The sequence below is a fragment of the Heterocephalus glaber genome, unplaced genomic scaffold, assembly GCF_053883595.1.
Source record: "Heterocephalus glaber isolate CG9 unplaced genomic scaffold, H.glaber_assembly_v1.0 deba00001465, whole genome shotgun sequence".
Taxonomy (NCBI): Eukaryota; Metazoa; Chordata; class Mammalia; order Rodentia; family Bathyergidae; genus Heterocephalus; species Heterocephalus glaber.
In genome coordinates this window covers 17269892-17292552 of record NW_028258312.1, presented here as the reverse complement: position 1 = coordinate 17292552, position 22661 = coordinate 17269892, and the positions used below count along the sequence as shown (strand labels likewise).

At 38.4% G+C, this 22661-nt stretch overlaps 2 protein-coding genes and 1 non-coding gene across 5 annotated transcripts in view; 2 read left to right on the top strand and 1 right to left on the bottom strand.

Moving 5' to 3' along the window:
• The window catches only part of LOC110348512 (kinetochore-associated protein NSL1 homolog), a 93634-nt gene extending 86703 nt beyond the window's left edge, over positions 1–6931 (top strand). Inside the window, exon 9 of the mRNA XM_087180909.1 lies at positions 1350–6931. The gene's annotated coding sequence lies outside the window, so the exon portion shown is untranslated. The remainder of the gene's footprint in view (positions 1–1349) is intronic.
• LOC147826593 (U6 spliceosomal RNA) lies at positions 2933–3039 on the bottom strand. The gene has a single exon (XR_015439012.1). It is a non-coding gene; the product is annotated as a U6 spliceosomal RNA (small nuclear RNA).
• Positions 6932–19677: 12746 nt separating the features above from the next.
• Lnpep (leucyl and cystinyl aminopeptidase) overlaps positions 19678–22661 on the top strand; it is a 93095-nt gene continuing 90111 nt past the window's right edge. The window contains exons 1-2 of one of the 3 annotated variants that reach the window (XM_087180904.1): positions 19678–19855; positions 20643–20835. Coding sequence is in view for 1 of the 3 variants with exons in the window: in XM_087180907.1 (XP_087037033.1) it covers positions 20817–20835 (19 nt within the window). In the remaining 2 variants the exon portion in view is untranslated. Of the gene's footprint in view, positions 19856–20054; positions 20836–22661 lie in introns of those variants that run through there. The other 2 variants (XM_087180907.1, XM_087180906.1) reach the window with 2 other exon arrangements.

Genomic DNA, 22661 nt, shown 5'->3' with positions numbered 1-22661 from the left:
CTCTCGCATTTCTGAGAGAAGAGTCAGAGTCCTCGCAGACAGATTTGTGTAAGCCAAAAGCACATTCCCACGCCTATACTAGTTCTTGAAAGCACAGACATCCACAAGACCAAACAGTTAGAAATTACTCTTTTAACCACACATGCTAGCATACACTTGTGATCCCAGCAGTCTGGGAGGCTGAAGCAGGAAGTTTGCAAGTTGATCCCAGCTGGGGCAACTTAGTGATTTAGTGAGACTCTGTCTCAAAATTAAAAATTAAAAAGGACAGGAGATGTAGCTCAGTGTGAAGGACCAGGCTGTAATCCCTAGTACCAAAATGACAACAACAACAACCCTCTACTTAAAAAAAAAAAATGTGTTTCTTTAAAGATCCCACTAGGCTGTGTAATAGTCTCCCTCTGAAACGATCAGACATTTTTTATAGTGCTGTGCATTTCTTTTGTAACTGGAAATTATGTTCCTCCCCAACCACGGGCAGAGCCTAGACCTGAAGCCACAGTCTCTACTTGGCTTTCTCAGCATGCATCACTCTGACTTGTGGGTGCAAAGCACTGAGATGGAAGATGCAGCATGTAGCTGTGACAGAGTCCAACCAAGTGACTTTGCCCCAATAAGCACAGTATTTAAATACAGTGCTGCCCAAAAGGGGATGGGGAACTGTACAAGACAACACATTAGCAAGCAAAAAGCAACTAGGACTGCATGTTATTTCTGATCTCATGTTTTAAATATTACTATAAACTTAAAAAGTATAAGAACTAAAGTTATTATTTATAGCATTTATCTAAGAATTTAAGATCTTTTCATCATACCATAATACATGCATATAACTCATAAATATAAATATGTATATTGGGGGCTGGGAGTATAACTCAGTGGAAGAGCCTTTGCCTAGGATGTTCAGGGCCTTAGGCTCTATCCGTAGCACAAGATGATAGCTAGATAGCTAGATAGATATAATATAGAGATAGTATATACATATATATGGTACACATAGGAGTTCTTACTCAACAATTCTTTGGTTCTGGGAGTACATAATCAAAAAATGTATGGAACACTTAAACATAAATCTAAATATAAACATTGCTGAATAACCTGACTGCATTTCCTGAAGATGTTTCATCTATATTTTCATTTTATGGTCAAATTTGATAAATTTCATTCCTTCAGGATTGTATCAAATGAATGAGTTATTTTTATGGTAATTAATAATATTTATTGTAGTGAATAAACTTATAAATCATATAGTTATTTATACTCCATATTTGAAATACAGCCTATGATATAATAAACATAATGCCAATATTTCTATTACTTAAGTTTGTGAGGTTTCTTTTTATTTTCAGATTTGACTTGGGCTCGTTTGCCATGAGAACCATCACTTCTGCTACAACAATCTCACTTTTTTCCCTAGGATGAGCTACAAGAGTTTTGTTAATTTCTATTGTTAACGAATTTAAAATAAATGTCCAAAATGTAAAATTGAAGATACATTTACATGCATTCTGGTTTGAAGTTCTCATTTTATCATGAAAAAAGTTATTTGTCCAATGCCATGGAACATTGTAAATGAAAGGGAGAGGATTAAAGTCTGACTCTTAAAGTAGCTCCCCATAGCATTCCAAATTAATATACAATAATAATATTGATAGATGAGAAGATTATTCTGAAGTTTGGAAAAGTAGCTAACTGTATTTTCTTTTTTTATTATTCATTCAGTATATTGGTACATTTTAGGTATACACTATGATGACATTATCACTGGGAATTTATACATATACATGATATATCTTGGTTCTTATTTTTTCCCCATTCCCCTTCCCTCCCTTCAAACCCTCCACCCCTCCCTATTTACAAAGACTTTGTTTCTGTTATTTTCTTTTCCCATATTTTATCCTTTCCTTTCTTTCCTTTACCCTACTCCCTCCCCCCACTTCAACTTCCCCTTCCCTTTGGACCTCTTCTTATTTGACATAATCTATTATACATTTTGGTCCTCATTTACACTTTCAGTTTCTCACACCAGAGAAACTATTCAGTATTTACACATGGGGTTCGTATTTATTTCACTTAAGAGGATGGCCTCAATGTGCATCCATTTAGCTATAAATGGCTTTAGTTTATCATTCCTTATGGCTGAGGAGAACTCCATTTTATATTTAAAAAAACACATCTTCTTTATCCAGTCACCTGTTGATGGGCATTTGGGCTATTTCCAAGATTTAGCTATTAGCAAACTGTGCTGCTATGAACATGGGTGTGCATATATTGCTGTGGTATGATGCTTTTAATTCTTTTGGGAAGATACCCAACAAGGCTCTTCTTTCTCTAGAAGCTTGATGTTCAGCATTAGGTTGTTTGTTTGAGCTTGTTTTGTTTTCCTAATATGGGTATTCCCTGCTATGAACTTCCTTCATAAGACTGCTTTCATTGTGTCCCATAAATTCCGATAAGTTGTATTGGCATTGTCATTTAATTGTAGAAACTGTCTAATTTCTTCTTTAATTTCTTCTGGTTGTTCAGGAGGGTATTGTTCAATTTCCATGTCTTTATGAAGTTCTTGTAGTTTCTTTTGCTATTGATCTCCAATTTCACTGCACTATGATCTGATAATATGCAGGGGATAACTTCAGTTCCTTTGCATTTACTTAAACATGTTCTATGAGCAAGTATGTGGTCTATTTTGAAGAAAGACCCCTGTGCAGCTGAAAAGAATGTGCACTCTGATTTTGTGGGGTAGAACACTCTGTAAACATCCGTTAAATCCATTTGTTCACGACTTTGGTTGAGTTCTAGTATTTTGTTGTTGATTTTTTGTCTAGTTGATCCTTCTATTTGTGACAGTGGGGTATTGAGGTTCCACCACTACTGTTGTATTAGTGCTTATTTGATTTTTCATGCCTGTTAATATTTGGGGTTTTTTTAATAAAAAAATATGGAATGCTTCCTGAATTTGCACGTCATCCTTGTGCAGGGGCCATGCTAATCTTTTCTCTATCATTCCAATTTTAGTATATGTGTTGCCGAAGCGAGCACTGTTAATATTTGTTTTATAGTTGGGTGCACTAGTATTTGGTGCATATGTATTTATGATGGTCATCTCTTCCTCTTGGATTGTTCCCTTTACAAGGATGTAGTGACCTTCTTTGTCTCTCTTAATTAGTCTAGATTAGAAATCTATTTTGTCTGCAAATATGAAAGGTACTCCTGCTTTTTTGGGGTTCCTGTTGTGTGAAGTATTGTTTTCCACACTTTAACTTTCAGTCTATGAATTTCATTTTGAATTAAGTGTGTTTTTTGTATGCAACACATTGTTAGATCTTGCATCTTGATCCATTCTGCCAGTCTATTTCTTTTGATTGGTGAAGTGAGACCTTTAACATTGATGGTTATAACTGATATGTATTGACTTATCCTTGTCATGATCTTTTCCTTTTGTTGGACCCTGCCCCCTTTGCAATTTCTTGTCTTGCCTGATGGATTCATTCTTTTGGGCTTCATGGGGCCATGGCCCACATTATCTTTTCCCAGGATATTGTCTAAAATTTTTTGGAGTGCTGGTTTTGAATTCATGAATTTCCTCAGGTGTACTTTTTTGTGAAAGTATCTTATTTCTCCATCAATTTTGAAAGATTGTTTTGCAGGGTACATCAATCTGGGTTGGAGGTTGCTTTCTTTTAGGCCTTGAAGTACTTCACTCCAGGCTCTTCTTTTTTTTTTAATTATGTGTATTGGTACATGTTAGGTATACAATATGATGACATTCATCATTGGGAATTTGTACCTTTACATGATATATCTTAGTTCTTATTTTTTCTCTGTGTGAATTAGCATGAAGAATCAACAACTAGAATTTCATCCTATTAAAAACTTTTGCACCACAAGAGAAACCACCAGCAGAGCTAAGAGACAACCTACAATGTGGGAAAAATAATTTACCAGTTCTTCCTCAGACAAAGGTCTACTATCTAGAATATATAAAGAACATTAAAAAAATTAGAACTCCCAAATTTAAAGACCCAATCCAAAAATGGGCATCTGAAATGAACAGGCATTTCTCAGACAAAAAATTAGAAACAGCAAATAAACATATGAAAAAATGTTCAACAGATGCAAATGAAAACAATGCTGAGATTCCATCTTACTCCAGAAAGAATGGCTGCACTCCAGGCTCTTCTTGTCTTGAGGGTTTGTATTGAGAAGTCTGCTGTGATTCTGATGGGCTTTCTTTTGTATGTGATTTTTTTCTTTTCTCTAACTGCTTGTAGTATTTTGTTCTTCTGTTGGGTTTCTGGAATCTTAACTATTATATGCCTAGGTGTAGATTTTTTCTTTTATCATGGCTAATTGAAGTCCTATATGCCTCACCTATCTGTAGGTCAAATTCCCTTCCCCTGCTTGTGAAGTTTTCTGCCATTACTTCTGTGAAAAGTTTTTTTTAATGTCAATTGCATTATCTTCTGTTTCTTCATTGACTCTAATCAGTCTTATGTCATTCTTCTTTGCATCATCTAGCAGGTGCTGGATTGCTTTCTTGTGTTCCCTTGCTATTTTTAAAAAATCTTTCTTTTTCTGTTCACTAACTGCAATCCTGCCTTCTGTATCTGATATTCTGTCTTCACATTGGCTCATTCTGCTGCATAAACTTTCAATAGATATCCTAGATATCTGTTTGAATCTGTTTTATAGATTCCATTTCTTTCCTATGCTGGGATTCCATCATGTTCCTTAGCTCCTGTATTTTTTTTATTTGTGTCTACTCTAGAGTTATTAATCATGTCTTTCACTATGGATACAATTTCTGTTGTTATCTGAGAAATTATTTCTGATTTTATTTTTTCCATATCCTCTTTCATTGCCAGTTCAGGGAGTCCAGGTGGTTGAGTTTCTGATTGTTCCATCTTGTTCCCCCTTGAAGTTGCCTTTGGTATCTGGAAGTCTGTGTTTGCATCTTGTTTAGGTGTCTTCTCTTTTCTATTTTTTTATTATTGTTGAAGTTTTTGGTTTAACTCACTGCTTGTAAATTGCTTATTATAAGTATCTTTATTGCTAGTGTTTAGAACCCTTAGGGAATGGCTACTTCTTGGATTGTCTTCCTGGTATAGTTGGCCTTTGGGTTTTGAGTCTGTAATGCTCTTTTAGCAATCTCAGTCTTGGTATCCCAGTAAAGACAACTGACTAGAACAATCACGTCACCTTGGCCAAAGTAATACAATCAGCAAGAACAAAAGCATCAAACACAGCTTAGAAAATGACAAATTATGGTAACTATTATTCTGACACATTTAACTGCATAAACTAGACTTGTGGTTATTTATCAAAATCAAGGACCAACCAGAAATATGTTTCCAGTTAGTAAGCCCTTCAATATAGTGGCTTTACCCTCTGGGAAGAAGACTTAGAAGATGTTGGGGAGGTGATAGATAGATAGGAGAGGTTAGAAGTAGGGTTAAAGGACACAGGAGGATCATGCAAACTTTGAGAAACTGATGAAGACACGAGGAAAAGAGAGAAAATGGAACAGAAGAACAGAACAAACTAACAGCAACAGGAAACTAGAAACTGTATCACACTCTTTTAATAATAAGAACAATCAAGAAAGAAACAGAATAGGACAAAACAGGAACAAGAAAGAAGAGAAATGAAGAAGAAAAGAGAAGAAAGCAAAAAGAAAGCGAGAAAAGAAAGAAAAAGAGAAAGAAAAGAAAGAAGAAAGAAAGAAAGAGAAAGAAAGAAAGAAAGAAAGAAAGAGAGAAAGAAAGGAAGAAAGAAAGAAAGAAAGAAAGAAAGAAAGAAAGAAAGAAAGAAAGAAAGAAAGAAAGAAAGAAAGAAAGAAAGAATCCATCACTGCTATTGCTGGATTACAACATGGGCAGCAGCATGCAGAGCCGAGTTGATTAATCTCAGGGAACCAGCTGTAGTCCCTTGAGATTCGGGCTGGTTTCTGGCTGAGAGGACAAAATTGAGCTCCCTGACCTCCTGCAGGTTAGAACACTTCAAGGTTCTACTGCAGGTTTGAGCCGCCCTTCCCCATCGCAGGTCCAGATTCGGGAGGAGGTGCTGGTCCCAGCAACTCATCAATTGCTGTAGTCTCCTCTGTCTTTGCTCTTCCAGTTGGCTTCTATTTTCAACAACAACAAGCCTCTGAAAGGCCCTCTCTCTGCTGCTCACCACTGGGCCATCTTCCTGAGCTCATAGCAATGGCTCTCTGGCCTCAGGTGCCTCTGCTGCATGGATCCAGATCTGAGGGACACCCTCGCATGTGCGGGGACACCACACATTTCACGGGGTCCAGGAACAGGCAGGCGCACATCCTGCAGGATCCTGGAACAGGCGAGCTGACTACATTTTCAATAAAATTATTACCATTGGTAATTCTACTTGTGTTTTTAAAAACCATTCTTGTATATCTTCTTTTCACATTTTAATGATTTATGTATTCTTTTCATAATAAATCTTGAATTTATTCATCCTTTAAACAAACCTGAAATTCCAGAACTAAAAAAGTCTCAGCTCACCATTTACTCTGTGACTTCTGTAAATCAGTTAACTTCTTCATCCACAATGTGCTCATTCAAAAGACAAGAATTTATAATCCCTGTCTCTCTATTGTTTGAAGATAAACTGAAATAGTAATTATGCAAAAAAGGAAATAGTTTCTAGAGGTTGGCAGAGAAATGCTTGCACCTGTGTGTACCTGTGTGTGCATAATTTACAAGCTGTTTTGAAATTCTTTGGTAGAGATAGTGTTTTATGAACCATGTCATAATTTTTTCTTGCATTTATTTTCAGGTGAAAGTATTTGAATCTCTTAGGGATCAAGGACTACATCTGGTTATTTTTCAAATTGTTCTGGAGAGTACAGCCAAAAATATTAGATGCCTAGAGAAGGATCTTTTGAGGACTTGGGTACTGATTAGTATTTAAGTCATTAGTGGGAAGAAAACCTCAGACATGGGTTACATCTTCATGAAGTTAAGTAGAACAATACCACCAAAGCTCAAGCAAAGTTCTGAATATTTGGTCTAAGGAAAGAGCCTTAAAAAAGTCAGCCATCTTAGCTGCCTGCTCTCAGCTCTGGATTCCAGCTAATGGATATAGGATCCTGGAGTGGAAGAAGGTCATTGAAGTGGTCTGTTTAAAAGTAAACTTCCCAAATAATAGATATATGTAAATACAAACATAGATATTTAGATATAACTGTAATTGTTTAGCCTCAATGCAACATTCTTTGTACTGTATCACTATTTTGTTTCTTTCATTTTGTTTTATCCTTTCTTAGTATCTTGGAGTTTGCCTCACCAGTTTTAACTATGAGGAAATATACTCAACCCATTAAAAATATATCTTCCCTTTGTACCTTTCATTACCTCAAACCATCTTCAACTCATACTGAACTACTTTATTAATTTTTACACTCATGGAAAATATAAAAATTGTGAAGGCTAAATGTCAAGAAACTAGAGGTTATTAGATTAATCAGATTATTGAAACCAAATGTCAATGTTTATCAAGAAAGCAAGTCAGGACACCTTTTAACTTTGTCTTACATTCGTGAGGAGCCTCAAAGGAAGAATTTTGAAGTCCTCTCCAATGAAGCTGATCCTGCAATCATGGAGGTACAGGACAGAAAAAATATACCACACCACTTTAATCCATTTGCTATTGCATTTTTTAATAAATCTTTTTAAATTTGCAGAATTAGAATGAATTTTATATTTTAGCTTAAATCATAGCTTAATGTAAACATTTATATGTATTGTCATATTTTGTATCTTCATTTTAGCATCATCATATTGTAAGGGAACCTCTTAATCTATGAAATATCCTTCCCTATGTTTCTCTTAATTTTTTGAATAAAGCAGTTTGGAATAAAGAAAAGACCATTCTATATACAGGTAGTAAACTGAGTAAATTCAAGTTCGCACAAGTGAATCAGTGTGAAAATTTAAATGAGTTTCATGAAGGCATATATCAATATATGACATTTATCTGTATAATTAAATGAAGCTGAGGATATCAGGCCAGGAGGGGAGAGTGCTGTCTGATCAGTCATGGGGTCTTGAAAGCATCTGTGACTCTAGAGTTGACCTGGCTGTGGAGCTACCTTGGTATATAACACCTAAGAGATATTCTTCGAGAATTCTAACTTCTTTAGCATATAGAGATAAAGCAAGTAGAGAATATATATACATATATAATAATATACATATGTAAATATATGTATATATTTACCAAGATAATATGTGAATTAAGCAGTAAATATATATGAATTTTGGTAGAATTGTGCCACTAGCATTTCAAAAAATATGTAAAGTTCTTTTTTGTATAATAATTTCATTTAGCATTTTTCAAATTTTTAATTTTCTTCTTTTTAGTTCTTTATCTAAATACAATATTGAATAAATTTCTTTTTTTGCTTCTTCCCCATATTTTATTATGAAAAATTTGGAACATATAGAAACACTCATATTCCTACCACCTAGATTCTACAACTAACATTTTGCTGTTCGTATTTACTTTATCACACACAGCCATTTCTGTCTCCACTCACCAATCCATTTTTTCTTGTGCATTTCAAAATAAGTTGCAAGCAGAATTGCCCTTCACATATATTTCAATGAGACATTTCCCCTCAGTTGTTTCATTATGGTAAAATTCACATAAAATGTACTTAGTCATTTTAAATGTATGGGCCAGTTGAATTAAGCACAGTCGCATTTTTGTGCAAACATTACCACTGTCCATGTCTAAAACCCTTTTCAACTTGCAAAAACTCAGCATATATGTCCCTCAGACGGATGAAGGGATAAGGAAAGTGTGCTGTGTATATAGAATGGAGTAGTGCTCTGCCATAAGGATAAATCTGAGGAATTCATAGGTAAATGGATGCAACTAGAGAACATACTATTAAGTGAAATAAGTATCGGGAGAGGCTACAGTGGTTCCACAAATTACCTATTCCATTGTCTCAAAATATTTTAATATATATGGTAATTTGTTTCATTTATACTACTAGTTAATTCACTGAAAAGAAAGTTTGGAGCTAATAGCTGTTTCTTCTTTGTAAGAGATCATTTTGTCAATAGCAATACACAGCGTATTAGCTATTGTTATTCTCTTCTTTTGTTATAAAATTTTGTTTTATTTTTTCATACAATTAAAAAAGAGTAAAATGGTGACTGTCAAGGGCTGAGGAGGGAGAACAGGGAGTTATTGTTTAGTAAGTACAATTTCTAAGAATCATAAAAAATGAATACAGAATAAAGTGATTTTGTTATTTGATGAGAATGAGGATTATTGTGCCAATAATATTTTGATAAATACTTTAAAAAAGTAAATGCACTGTACTTATTAGTGTGGTATTTCAAGAGATTTATTGTAGGTGCCAGGCCACCAATACCAAGTCAGACTTGGCTAACATTTGTTTTACTTTCTTTTGTCATGAATGAAAAAATGAGATATGAAAAAGCTATATATAAGATCATGAATTTTAATTGACTGAGCAGAAATGACTTCTCTGGAATGCCCTCAGTCTCCAAAACACCTAGAAAGAATTTTGGGGTATTAGTGACCCACTCAGAATGAGAAATCCCCCACATCACAGGAGCCCACTTTTCTCTCTTCTATGCTTTGTGTGTGGGAGGGTTTCTTACGACTCAGGAGCCAAATTTATCATCATGCTCAGGAATTTCCTGTCCTACATCATGTATATTCTTCTGCAATTCATTATTCATATGCCATTAGGCCTACATAAGTTTCCTGAGAAGTAACTACTATAAAGGATCCTGATTTTTGAGTGAAGTTTATGGTGGTTTTCTCTCCTCTTCCTTATATACCAAGTAAACTACTTGGTATACCTCCAAATAGTCACAGGAGCTTATTTTTTACTGAAAGTCAACTGTCTACCAATATAAGATTGTTTAAAATAACTCAACTTTTACCCTGCAACTTTCCCTTAGTTTCACTCATTATTGACCTGTCTTTCATTTATCCATGTATCAGTACTTTTCTCTTTCAACAAATAAGGCTTTATAACATTTCCATTTATACAGTTTAAACCAAGGATGTACAGTTGGTCCTCCAAATCCATAGATTCTGTATTCATAAATTCAACCAACCAAGGTTCAAAAATATTCAGAGGGAAAAAAACTGTACTGAGCATGTATGGACTTTATTTTTGTTATTATCCCTTAAACAATGCAGTGTAATGACAATTTATATAGCAGTAACATTTTGTTAACTATTGTAAGTAATCTAGAGATGATTTAAAGTATACAGGAGGATGTGCATAGCTTACATTAAAATACTGTACCATGTTATATAAGGGACTTGAGCATCTCTGGAATTTGGTTATCTTAGAACCTGGGAATAATACCTCATAAATACAGAGGAAGATTATATTAGGTAATCTGCTTTCTGTTAATTTAATCTTATCAAAATGTAGTTTCCAAATCACAAGGAAGAAAGTGGAAAAGGATCATGAAAGAGGTGGTTTTGCTGGGTCAAAGCACATGTGTAACCTTGTATCTGAATAGATTGTGCTGGATTATTTTCCCAAAAGGAGTGTTAGTTCACTTTCTTCTTATTCCTACATCCTGTGCTTGTTAGTACCAGACATTAATCTCTTAGCTCTAGTAAAATCATTGTAAATGACAGCTCCCTGTGATATTTACATAGCTTCCTCGCTAGTTTTCTTAAATCTTTCTATATCCTTCAGTTTTAGATGATTCCTTTGTAAACAGATTCCACTGTATCTGATTTTTATTTTTCCTATTATGCTCCCCAACTTTGATAGGACCTGGGATTTATCTATCCTCATCTTTCTCAAAGGCATAAATCCAAAATTTGGCCTTAGTCCTTGGCTCGATTCCTGACTTTAGTTAGATTTTGATCCATGGGTATTCTTACTGACTTTCCAAGTCATCAATGCATTAAAACAAATTTTAAATAATTTGATTCTACACTTTAGTTATTTTTAGCAAGAAGATCAATTAGGATACCTATTCTACCATATTCCCAGAAACCATGGTCAAATGCCTAACACTTTACATGAGTCTCCCTCCTTAGGATGAAAACTGGTTTGCAGTACAGACTGCATAATATTGATTTATCATAAATAAGGTTGTGGGATGCTTAACACTGAGTCATACTGAAGAAGTTGGCAATAAAAAAAGATCATTTGTCCAAGATTTAAAAGCAGAATTTTTTTCCTGATATTTATAGGCAGAAATGGTTAGAAGGTCTGAGAAACACAGACTTAGTTAAAAATATAGAAAAAAAATGTTTCTACCTATCACTTATTTCTGCAAACTTTGCTTCTCACTCATATGTTCAAAATCTTTTTTGTCACATTATTATTATTAGCACATTTGCAGTAGATAATGATTACATTTATCATGGGGAGTTGGTACATGTACGGAACACATCTTAATTCCCTACTCCTCCCTCCCTTCTGCTACTTCCAACTCTCGGTCCCTTTCCCATTTGCAAAAGCTCTATTTCCATTTTTTTCTTCGATCCTTCAAGATCTTTTGTTAATTTATTCTTTTATCCTCACAAGTCCTAATCTTCCCATGCTTGCAGATTAGTTTGGGAAAGTGATTTTCTATTCTCAGTACAATACCCAACAATTGCCATCTTCAGGTGTTCACACACATGATTTCCCATCCCTATCTCTATTGCATCATGCCATAATTTTTGCTTTTGATGTATTTTAGGTTCATTAATGAATTGCCATATTAATACTATCTGGGCTGTTACTCTAGTCATACAAGCAGTACATTAGTTGAAATTATAAACCTATTTCACATCAAGCAAAAAAAAAAATCCTAAGTGATACAAAGGAAATTACTTCTCATTTTAAAACTGCTCCCCTTTAAAAACTACTTTTTAGTACTTTGAATTTGGAAACTCTAGCTCATCCCTAATATTTTGAATTAAAGTTGGGATAAAGATACGCAAAAAAACTCTTGTAAAACTAAGAAAAAATGTAAAGAGGCCAGGATGGGGGTGGGAGAACTTTTGCTGAAACAGAAGCCATGGTCTCCATAGCATAAGGCAACTGGAAAATATTATTTTCTTCTTGTCCATATCCCCAGGTGGAGACCCAAGGATTAAAGCAGTAATCTTAGGAAGAAAAGCAGGGCTTTTTAGCTGGTTAGGGGTGAACAGATAAATAGATGCTGATAGGGATCAAATAAAGATCTGATCTGAAATAACTGTGCATAAGTTACATGAACTGGGCAGAGCTCAGTGTCAGATTCTGTCTGTCTGAGGTAACTCAACTTGCACTTGGGACCAAGCTAGGATTATTAAGTAACTATGAGTAGTGGGTTGGTTAATGAAAGAGGTCCAGTAACATTGAAAGACTCGTATTTTTATTCTTGTTCTAGTTTGTGCCTTGTCTATAGATATTAATTCTGACACTACTAATCAAAGCAATTTTTAAAAATGATGTTCTGTATTGTACACAAGCTATTGCCAAGTAGGAAAAGCACATTATTCTTTTAGTTTCTATAATTGTGCCTCTGGGAAGCCTTGGTGTTTGGACTTTGAGTTGTTTGGACTTAAGGTCAAGGAGAATACATCAACTGTTAGCTCCTCAGTCTTACTGAGGATCTAGACAGAAATAACACCAACAGCATTGCCTTGCAAATCCACACCTAAAAAGAGCAGTCTGAAAAGGGAAACCTTATAGTCTTTTGTCAAAATACATCTCTCCTAACCAGCCACCTTCACTATATAACTTTATCATTACAGATTCTTTCCCGTGGGCCAGTAAAAAGTTAAAATATTACATTGTAACCCCTTAGTCAAACTTTACTGTGGCTTTTAAAAATGTGATATTTATTTCTTTACATCTCGTTGAGAAAGGAGTGCTGAAGAGAGAACCTTGAAGATGGGAATAAGGTTGAACAGTGGATTCTAGAAAGTGGGCAATAGCCTTGGGTACCCAAGGCTACGCTGGGAGGGCAACATCTGTCACTTACTCAAGGGTCATATGACTCATAGATGACATGTGATAAGTATGTATTGGCTAAAAAGCAGCATCTGGAAGTAAAGAAGAAAAGAAAATGGAATTTAGGAAATTCAGAGACAAGTCTAACCAGCAATTCTGCCTCAGGCTGACCCTGCAGTACATGACTGTACATGTCCATATGCATTATATATGTATCCTGCATGCTTTTCTTGGTTGGCCCCATGGATCGTAAATGCCTTAAAAAGCAAAGCTTTGGCTCCTGTTTTGTTTTGTTTTTCTTTTTGGTTCTCTGCACAGCATGGGGTCTCCATAAATATTGCTGAGTGATTGACAGCCTGCACTGCCAGCCTTCAGCCAGAGGGAGGAAAATGGCACCTGAGTCAGCCCAAAATCACAGTCAAGTGTAATTTTCTGCATAAATATTACAGAGCCTTCTCATGCTAAAAAAGCAAACAAAAGCCTGAAGAGTGCATATCATAGGTGTGAGCTTTAGGCTGTATTTCAGGCTAGCTGCAAGAAATAAAGGAAAGAAAAACTAAATCAGAATCTTCAGGAATATGAACATCTCCCTAGGAAGAGCAAGTCAATCACAGTTGCCAGCTAGGGTTCACTTCTAAAAAATGTCACCAATCTTCTGGCTTTTGTAGAGGAGGACCGATGATTCATTTTCATGGCTGTTGCAGGGCCCATCTCCCCTGTCACTTCCTAGCCTAGCTAGGCCCCTCTGATAAAAGGTTCAGAGGCCAACTTGACAATGAAAACGTGTACTCTCTGGGACGTTGTTATTTTAAATTATCACTTTGGAATATGTCAGCATTATAGAAATTTATTTCCTATCACACTATACTTCACAAGTCTAAACTTTTTGCATCTGTAATGCAAAAATATTGGATTATTTATCTTTATTATAGAGTTGTAAGAGTTCTTTAAATATTTTAGATTCAAGTCTCTTGTGAAGAATATGATTTGCAAATACTTTATCCTATTCTCTGGGTTGCTTTTTCTCTTTTTGGTGCTATTCTTTGAAATCAAGTCTATCTTGATAATGATCTTCAGCATTATTTCTGAGGTGAGTTGAATTTCTCCCCAAAATTTGTACATTAAATGCATAATTTTCAGTACCTCAGATGTGATTTTATGTGGAAACGCAGTTGTTCCAGGTTTAATAATTTAAGGTCCAACTGGAGTAAGGTAAACTTCTCTTCTGACTACTGCCCTTAGAGAGGGGGAAATTTGGACACAGATAAATACACAGGAAGAATATCAAGAAACTACCAAGACCTAGGACAGGAGCCTGAAACAGCTTTTTTTAGTGCCTTCAGAGGGAACAGCTGCTATCTTCATCTTAGACATCAGTGCTCCAGAACTAGGACGCTACAGATATTCTCCGTTTAACGACGTGCCTGTTTAACGACTGTCCAGACTTATGATCTGCTGCTTGGACTTACGACCTGTCTTTTTGGTGTTTTTGTACAGTATCATAGATCTTGTTTATAGGGCCTCGATGTCCTTTTTTGTACATTACATTTGTTTATACAGTACTGTAATTTGGGGTGATTGTACTGTACAGTACAGTACTGTGGTTTTATGTTTTGTTATACAGTACAGTACTGCGTGTAAGTTATGCAAATAAAAGCAAAGTCATCAAGTTGATGTTTCCTCTGACCATTTCTTACTTCTGAATATTGTACTGAACATACTATATACAATTCTTCATTTAGCGACCAATTCATTTAACTACCTAGTGGCAAGAACTGAACTCAGTTGTTAGAGGAGAAATGTCTGTAAATTTCTGTTGAGTCACTCAGATTATAGTAGTTTTTACAGTACTGCTAACAAACTGATACAAATGCCCAATGCAAAAGTTAGGTTTATTTTTCAGTTTTAGTAGTTCCATCAGATTAAAATTCAAAGTTTAATAATATTATATACCATTTCTTGGTTTGTAATCTTAGTTATATTTCTCAATTATATGAAAATTGCATTCTATTGAATGGACTCTAGCTTGACTTTTCCTGCACAGGTATCATAGAACTTGTTTTAAAAAATATTAAAATATGTCAGTATACATAACCTTTAGTGGACATTTAGGGTACCTAATTAACATTTTGGTTGCTTAATTCCCCTTTTCTAATTTGAATAAGAAAAAATATTTTATTCAAATAATACCTCCCTTCCTTCATGTGAAACAAGAAGGCTGCCTCTAAGCTCAGCACTCTGGGACTGCTTTATCTGAGAATCAACCATGGTTACCTTTCTATTCTCTGAGGTTGGCTTAGAAACGTACAAAATACAGTTTTGGCCAATGAGACCTAAGAATTCTAATGGGGGATTTCTGAGAAAAGTTTTTTTGTTCTCAGGAAAGAGATATGAAAGAGAAAGTTCTTCCTCCCTCCCCTACTGCAGCCAGTTTTCTGACCACATGCCAGTTGGTCTTTCGGAAAATCTGTCACAGGGTGGAGGCTGGGTTCTTGATAAAGTTGAGAAGTTGTAGGTGAAGATTGCCTTATCTCTGGACTTGTAGTGTGAAATATTTAATTTTCTTATTATTTAAATTAGTTTGGTTTACAGTTTTGGTTTTGTCATCCAAAGTATCTGAACCAGTATATAACTGCTCTTTCCTAAGAATAACTTTTTAAAATTTGGTTGAATTTTTCAGCTAATATCAGAACCTGTAAGAGCTCTGTTCTATAATTATGCCACTTTCTTTTGTGCTTTAGACATGTCTTAATTTGATATAACTCCAAACATCACTAATTAATGTGCAGTGCGTGCTGTGAATGGGTTACACGGTAATGAGATATGGACTCTTTCAGCCCTTAGGATGTCTGGAAATCTCATGTAGTCATTCTTGTTTTGACATAAAGCAGCTTTGTTCATTTACTCAAGACTACTGATCAAATAAAATCTTCAAATGTGTGCATTGAATGAATGTATCATTTATTGCTTATTTCAAAACAACTAGAAAAACTTAATAGGGATAAATCCAAATCTGATATGGAGCATCAATTAAAGAGTTAATGGAATAGCTTGCTGATGGCTGGGTGTTAGCTATATTTCTATTTAATTCGAATTCCTTTTATGGAGTATTATCGTTTACCTTAACTTCCTAGTGGGTAGAGAGGGCAACAGTAACCTCCAGAGCACCAATGTAGAACACAGATAGCCTGAGTTCAAGTCTATGCCTTCCCTGGACTGTGACTCAGCCATCCACCCTTTCTAGACTGCAGCTCCCCGCTCTGTTAAATGTGAGACTTGAGTTCACTGATCTATGGCAGACCAAGTGCTGTGTGTTGATTGAAAAAAACTCCTATATTGATTATCCAGCTTGTTGCTTCTTTATTTCTTAAATTTTGTTTGCAGTGTTAAATTGGAGTGTTTATTTAAACAGAAATGTGAGAATTTTAATTTCAGCTAAAAACTTAAACTCAGGCTTTTAAACGTTATTATTTTAATTAAATATACTTTGGGGGTACAGAGTGATGATTTAATACATGTACACAATGTATAATGATCAAATTAGGGTAGCTAGCATTTTTATCTCCCTAAAATTAAAAAAATAACATTTAATAATTATATATGAGATATAGTACAATATTTCAATATATGGAGAAGTGATCAAATCAGGGTAATTAACATTCCCATCCACTTACTACTCTGGAGCCTTCCAGCTCCCCTCTTCTACTTTTTCATAAAATATATAATAGGTTGTTGTGAACTCTAGTCAGCCCTCCTGTGCTATAGACACTAGAACTTACTACTTCTGTCTCATATCTCTTCTGTCTTGTTACTGTCACCCGATATCCTTCTACTCTCCTGCTCCCCACTCTTCATGGTTTCTGATAATCACTATAATGTACATTCACATTCTTTTTCTAGCATCTATGCATGAGAGAGCACATATGGTATTTATCATTGGGTGTCTGACCTTCACGTGACATAATGTTGCCAATTCCATTCATTTTGCTGTAAGTGGTAGGATGTTACTCTTTTTATGGTTAAATTATATTTCATTGTGTATATATACCAAATTTTCTTTATCCATTCATTTGTTAATGGACATATAGGATGATTCCACATAGGATGAATAGTGCAACAATAGACATAGGCATACAGTTATCTCTTAGATATGGTTATCTCTAAGATAGTTATCTTAGATATAGATTTCATTTCCATTAGATATATATTGAGAAATGGGATAGACAGATCATAGGATAATGCATTTTTTAGTGTTTTGAGGAACCTCTAATGGCTGTATTAATTTATATTCCCATGTTTAGTTCTTTATAAACAAGTGTTATTTATTTACGGTGCTCATATCTTTTACAATCCAAATGTTAAATTGTATGTAGCATGATTCTGAAAATTGTAGATGGGCATAGTAGATAATATCATACTATCTCCTATGACAATGAATAGTAGCATTCTAATAATTTAAAGTGTTATACCTTTAAACTAAAAAGGAAGTTCTGTGTGGGAGGAAAGGAAAATTAAATAGAAGCATATGGGTTTCAGTAGTGAAACTGTGCAATCCTTTTTCTTCAAAAAAGGCTCTAGGAAGTGATATATTGTATTGGAGGCCAGTCCCGAGCCCTACGTTGGAGGGTGCCACCTGTGGCTTTGCTCTGGGACCTAGACCCCTTACTTTGTTCTTCCTGATCCAGGGGCCAATGAGGATGAATGACAAAGACACACGAAGTCACTTTAACATGCAGGCAGCCTCCTTGTAGGCAGAGGAGCCCCCAACGCCCGGCTCACCTCGCCTTTATTCACCTACACACAGGCACAAGCAGTCAGAGAAATGCAAGATTCATCTGCTTTCCAACATCCACTAGTACATACTCTGGCAAACAACTTAATCTCAGGTGTTTTAAGTTTTCTCTAAACTGCAACATGCAATCACCTCCGAGTGCAGCCTTTCTCCTTTGTGCTCACAGAAGAGGCCAATTAGGCATGAATTCTCCTCTGGTCTCCGAGAAAATATAAAATAGCACCTAATTAAAAAAAAATACTATCCCAAAACCCCAAAATTTATTGTTATTCTTTTAACCATAGGTAGGATTTTGACACATGCTGTTTGGTCTTTTTATGCCTAATATATAGTTATAAGCCTGAGGAAGGAGAGGCAAGCAGTTGGCAAAGAGATTATGTCTCTGTGTCAAAGAAATCTCAGAAAGATACCTTCGTTCACCTGTATCTGCTAATGCAGTGGTGAAGCATTTTTACCACAAGTCTGCAGAGTTGAAGTATTTCAAACAAAACACAAGATAATGTGTTTCACACCTCAAAGCATGATAGACTGTGACTTACAGGTGAGGTGAGGCGATTTAACAAGCTATAGAGTTTTAAATATCTGATACTAAAATGCTTTGGCCACAAAAATAACACCAAAGGAACATGACATGACCTAAAATATGGGAAGAAGTTTCTTATCTAAGCAATACATTGTGTGGGGTCATTTAGACAAAATTCAGCTTTGCTTGTACTATATAACATCTGAACACTGAGACACTATATCCTCCTGAGGTTCACTTTCTATTTGTGGTTATGAAGTGCCCTTTCAGGGGCCCAGCCCAAGGGTTCTGACTGCGGGGAGGGAGGGAGGGGGAGAGAGAGAGAGAGACACTAAAGCACCCTATGATAGATATTTTCTCTGTATCTACCACAAACACAACAATTAGACACAATAATTAGAGACATTCAAGATAGAGATGTTTGCTGGAAGGGTTTTTAACATCAGTGAATAAGAACTCTAAATACCACTGCACTCATTCCCTTACTCAGCCAAAAAAAGTATTCATTGCATACTTATGTAGTCATCAGAATACAGTGCCTAAAAAGGTAACGACCTTACTAGCACGTAACTTGCATTCTTAAGAGGAAGACTGATAACAAGTGACAAACGAAAACATTGTTGTAGAGGCTTTATGAGTGCCGGCAAGAAAATAAAGCAGGGTGAATCTTCATAAAGTGGACCGTGTTTGTAGCTATTTTAGATGTGTGGTCAGAGAAGGGTTCTCTGAGGAGGAGACATCTGACTTGAGACCTAAATGACAAGAAAAATCAGCAGACAGAATACCAAGCATACGGAACGGGTCTTGTGCCAGGAACAGGTGAAAGGAATGGGTAGTTAACGCAGGATGGAACTTGGCAACCGAACGACATGAAGGCCTTTGTGGCCAAATCATAGTGAATACGTGTGGTGCGATCCTAGTTAGGGAAGTTGTGCTTTTACTCCAAGTCCAGTTGGTACCCACTGCAAGTTCTAAAGCCAGGTTGGGAAGTAGGAGGTGTAAGGCAATTGACATTTCAAAATAAAGTGGACCCTCGACTTAGGAACTCGATTGGTTCCCGAGGGCTGGTTGTTACTAATACAGGTGAGATCTGGATCTTTACCTGGGTACATGCTATAGCTAACAAGAGGCAGCTGACTCTTCTATTAACCTAATTAACCTAAGTCTTTCCTATGTCAGGCTGGTCCTAACTTGAGGATCCACTGTACAATATTGTACTTCGATCTTCCTTCTCTGGACTTCATTTCTAATTCTTAATTTCTAATTCTAGTGTTGGTCAAAAAACATCCCTTCCTGCCGACCCTGTTTGCTCAGGCTGTTTGCTCTTCAGGAGGCTTGTTTGCACCCGACGCCCTGTTGACAGCCTCCTCCGGAGCGTGTGACAGTTGGCCAGCGCACTAGGGTGCAGCCTGAGCCAAGTCCCTGCAGGGGCCGGGGCTGCGCGAGGGGAGCAGGGCTGCGGGTGGAGAGGACAGAGGGTGGCAGCGATGCACGGCTAGAGGAGAGATGAATGAGGAAGCGGGCCCTGACGAGCCTTTCGGGAGCTCGAGGAGCACCAGGCCGTTCAGTGTCAGAGGTTTGCAGTGGCTGCTTGGATTTGGCATTGGATGCAAAGAGGACTCGGGGCCGGGGCGGGGGGGAGGGCATGGCGCTAGAGCTGGGGGGCTGGGGCCGGGGAGCAAGCTTCTCCAGCTTAGTGTCTCAGGCCCCGGCCACGGCCCCAGCCCCTGCACCCTAGGAAACCGCAGGTGTTGATTTAGGGCGGGGATCGGGTGGGCCTTGGCTCTTGGTCTGAGGCCCCTGAGGCCCAGGCCTGGCGATCCAGGCCGGGTTTTGCGATCCGCCTGTACTCGGAGGCCCTCCCCAGAAGCCAGCCTGGGGCCAGGACCTGGGGCCCTCGGAATCCGCCCGCGGCCGCACCGCAGCTAGATGCTGGAGGGCAGCGCTGCAGAGGACCGCACCGCCCCAGCCGACCTCCCCGGGCAACCGGCGAGGCGCGGTCCAGAGGGCGACTCTGGGCCTGCAGATCGCGACCTCCGTGTCACTCAGGAGGCCTGTCCTCACCGCGCCTGCGGACCAGCGACCCGCGCTCTCCCGGCGGAGCGCCCAGTTTGAGGCGCAGCGCGGCGTTGGTTTCACGTTTTCTGGGGTTTTTTTTTTGTTTTGTTTTGTTTTTTACGTTTTCTGCGTTTTTTTTACGATTCGTCTTTGAGATGTCCGGGCTGTCACCCAGCCTAGAGTAGGGAACGCGCTCTGGAGCACCTCCGGGGGCGGGGCTTATCCTGACCCCCGCCCCCGCGCCGCGCTGCCTGGTTGGGTTAGGGCGTTGCTCACGGCTCCGCCTCCCCTCGCCCTTTCTGCAGCGGTCGGGAAAACCCGGCACGGCCTAACCACAGAGCAGCGGAGCGGCGCCGCCCCTCGCGCACCTCCCCGGCAGCCCCGGGCGGCTGCGCTGGGCATGCTCAGTCGGCAGGGCCGCTTCAGCTCGGAGTAGGAAGCTCGGGCGCTCACGCTGAGCGGAGCCGCGGCGGAGGAAGATGGAGCCCTTCGCCAATGGTGAGTGGGAAACCCAGGGCGCGGCGACTGGGCTCTCGGGGACCCCGAGGGTCGTGGGTTGTGTGACGGACTGCAGTCGCGGGGTTCCCACCGGGGCCGGGGCGGCGGAGGGGACCCCGGGAAGGCGGCGGGGGCGGGCGTGAAGGTCGGCGCCGCGCGGTCCCGGGTGCGGCCCGGTGAGCGGACCACAAAGTTTGGGCCGCGGAGGGGCGGCGGGAAAGTTGGCATCCCGGGCTGGTCCCGAGAAGGCGGGGTCGCTCCCGACTCCCGCGTCCCGGCGGCGCACGGGAGCTGTCCCTGCCCTGCAGCGGGTCAAAGGCTCGGCTCTTCCCGCGGTGCGGCGGGTGACGGCGTGGGAGAAAGAGAAACTTCGGGAGGGCCAGCTCGCCGCCGCGGGGGCCGCCGAGGTGGAGGTGCGGACCCTGCGTCGCCACCCTCACGTCTGCTGCAGGGCGATCGCGCTTCCCGTCGTCCGCTCCCGATGAGATCCGTTTGTCAGTCGAGACTCGTTAAATAAAATCACAGATCCGTCACAGTAATAGCCCAATGGGGGAATGAGGGTAGAGCCAAAACAGGAGCCTGCACCCTGGAAATAGCCACGGCCTTTTTACGGAATGGAGGAGTCAAAATGATGGCTTTTGTTTGGACCACAAAGTGAGAGAGTCCTCGTAGAGGGGTAGATATCTTACCATTTTGCAGCGTTGAGAAATGGATTTTTCTTTAGGATGGAAAGTAGGAAAACTTAATAAAGGAGACTGCACTAAAATTACGAGATTCGTTCTCTAGTTGACATGGGTTTACCTGCAGGGGTTGGGTTACTTCAGGTAGAGTAGCTCATTATTAGGAGACAAAATCTACCCCTGGTTGGGTGAGTAAGTTGTCACTCAACAGAGGAGAGAGCTATTGCCCACTATATCCCAAACCACCCAGACTTTGTTGTATGTGGTGTTTCATTCCCGGGGCTGCGAGCTACTCATTATATTCTTATTCCTGATTCAGAATACTTTATTCTGCTACCATCTTTCTGTACTGTTTAATCAAGCTTAATGATGACAACTTTGTGAATATTCTGTCCTATTCGAATTCTATTTGTAGTTACTAAGCTCTAAGAAGAGTTTGGTGCAGTTACTCAGAATTAAGGAACGTTTGCTCTGAAAGGAACCATAGAGACCATCTACTGCATGAATTTAAATATGTCCAATACGGATGGTTAATCCTTGCAAATAATTATTCTGGTGGCTTATTCTTTGTTCTAGGCAGAAAACTTGGAGCTCTACTATCTGTAGGATTTTAAATGTGAAATTTCACCTAAAAAATCATCTCCACAAGGCCGAGTCACCTCTTTGGTGGATTAGTGCAAGTTGACTTGCTGAGCCTTCACCTGCAAAATTAAAGTACCTTTTCAAGTCTTAAAATTAGTCTTTTCTCCTTTCACAAAATATCCTGTTCTACATGTGAATATTTGCATATTGTGACATTTGGGAGGACAATGGAAAACCCCATAGAATGAATAAACAAAGTAATGCTTTAAATTTCACATTGGAAATTGGATTTCTAATACTTTCCTATCCTATCTTGCAGACTTTTCAGAGTTGATGCTGCAGACAGATTGGCAGTGTATCACTTTAGTTTATGTAGCAGTCATCCCTTGGAGTTTTATGGAACAACCTCTAACAAGGAAAATAGAAACTAACATCTTAAGTCCACAATAAATTAGATGCTGGCATTTTGAGGTACTTTTCAGATTTAAGTGGAGTAGGTAATAAGTAGTGTCTTCAGATGTAACAAGTAGAGTAGAAAGTATATTTGTCTTTTTGCTGAATCCA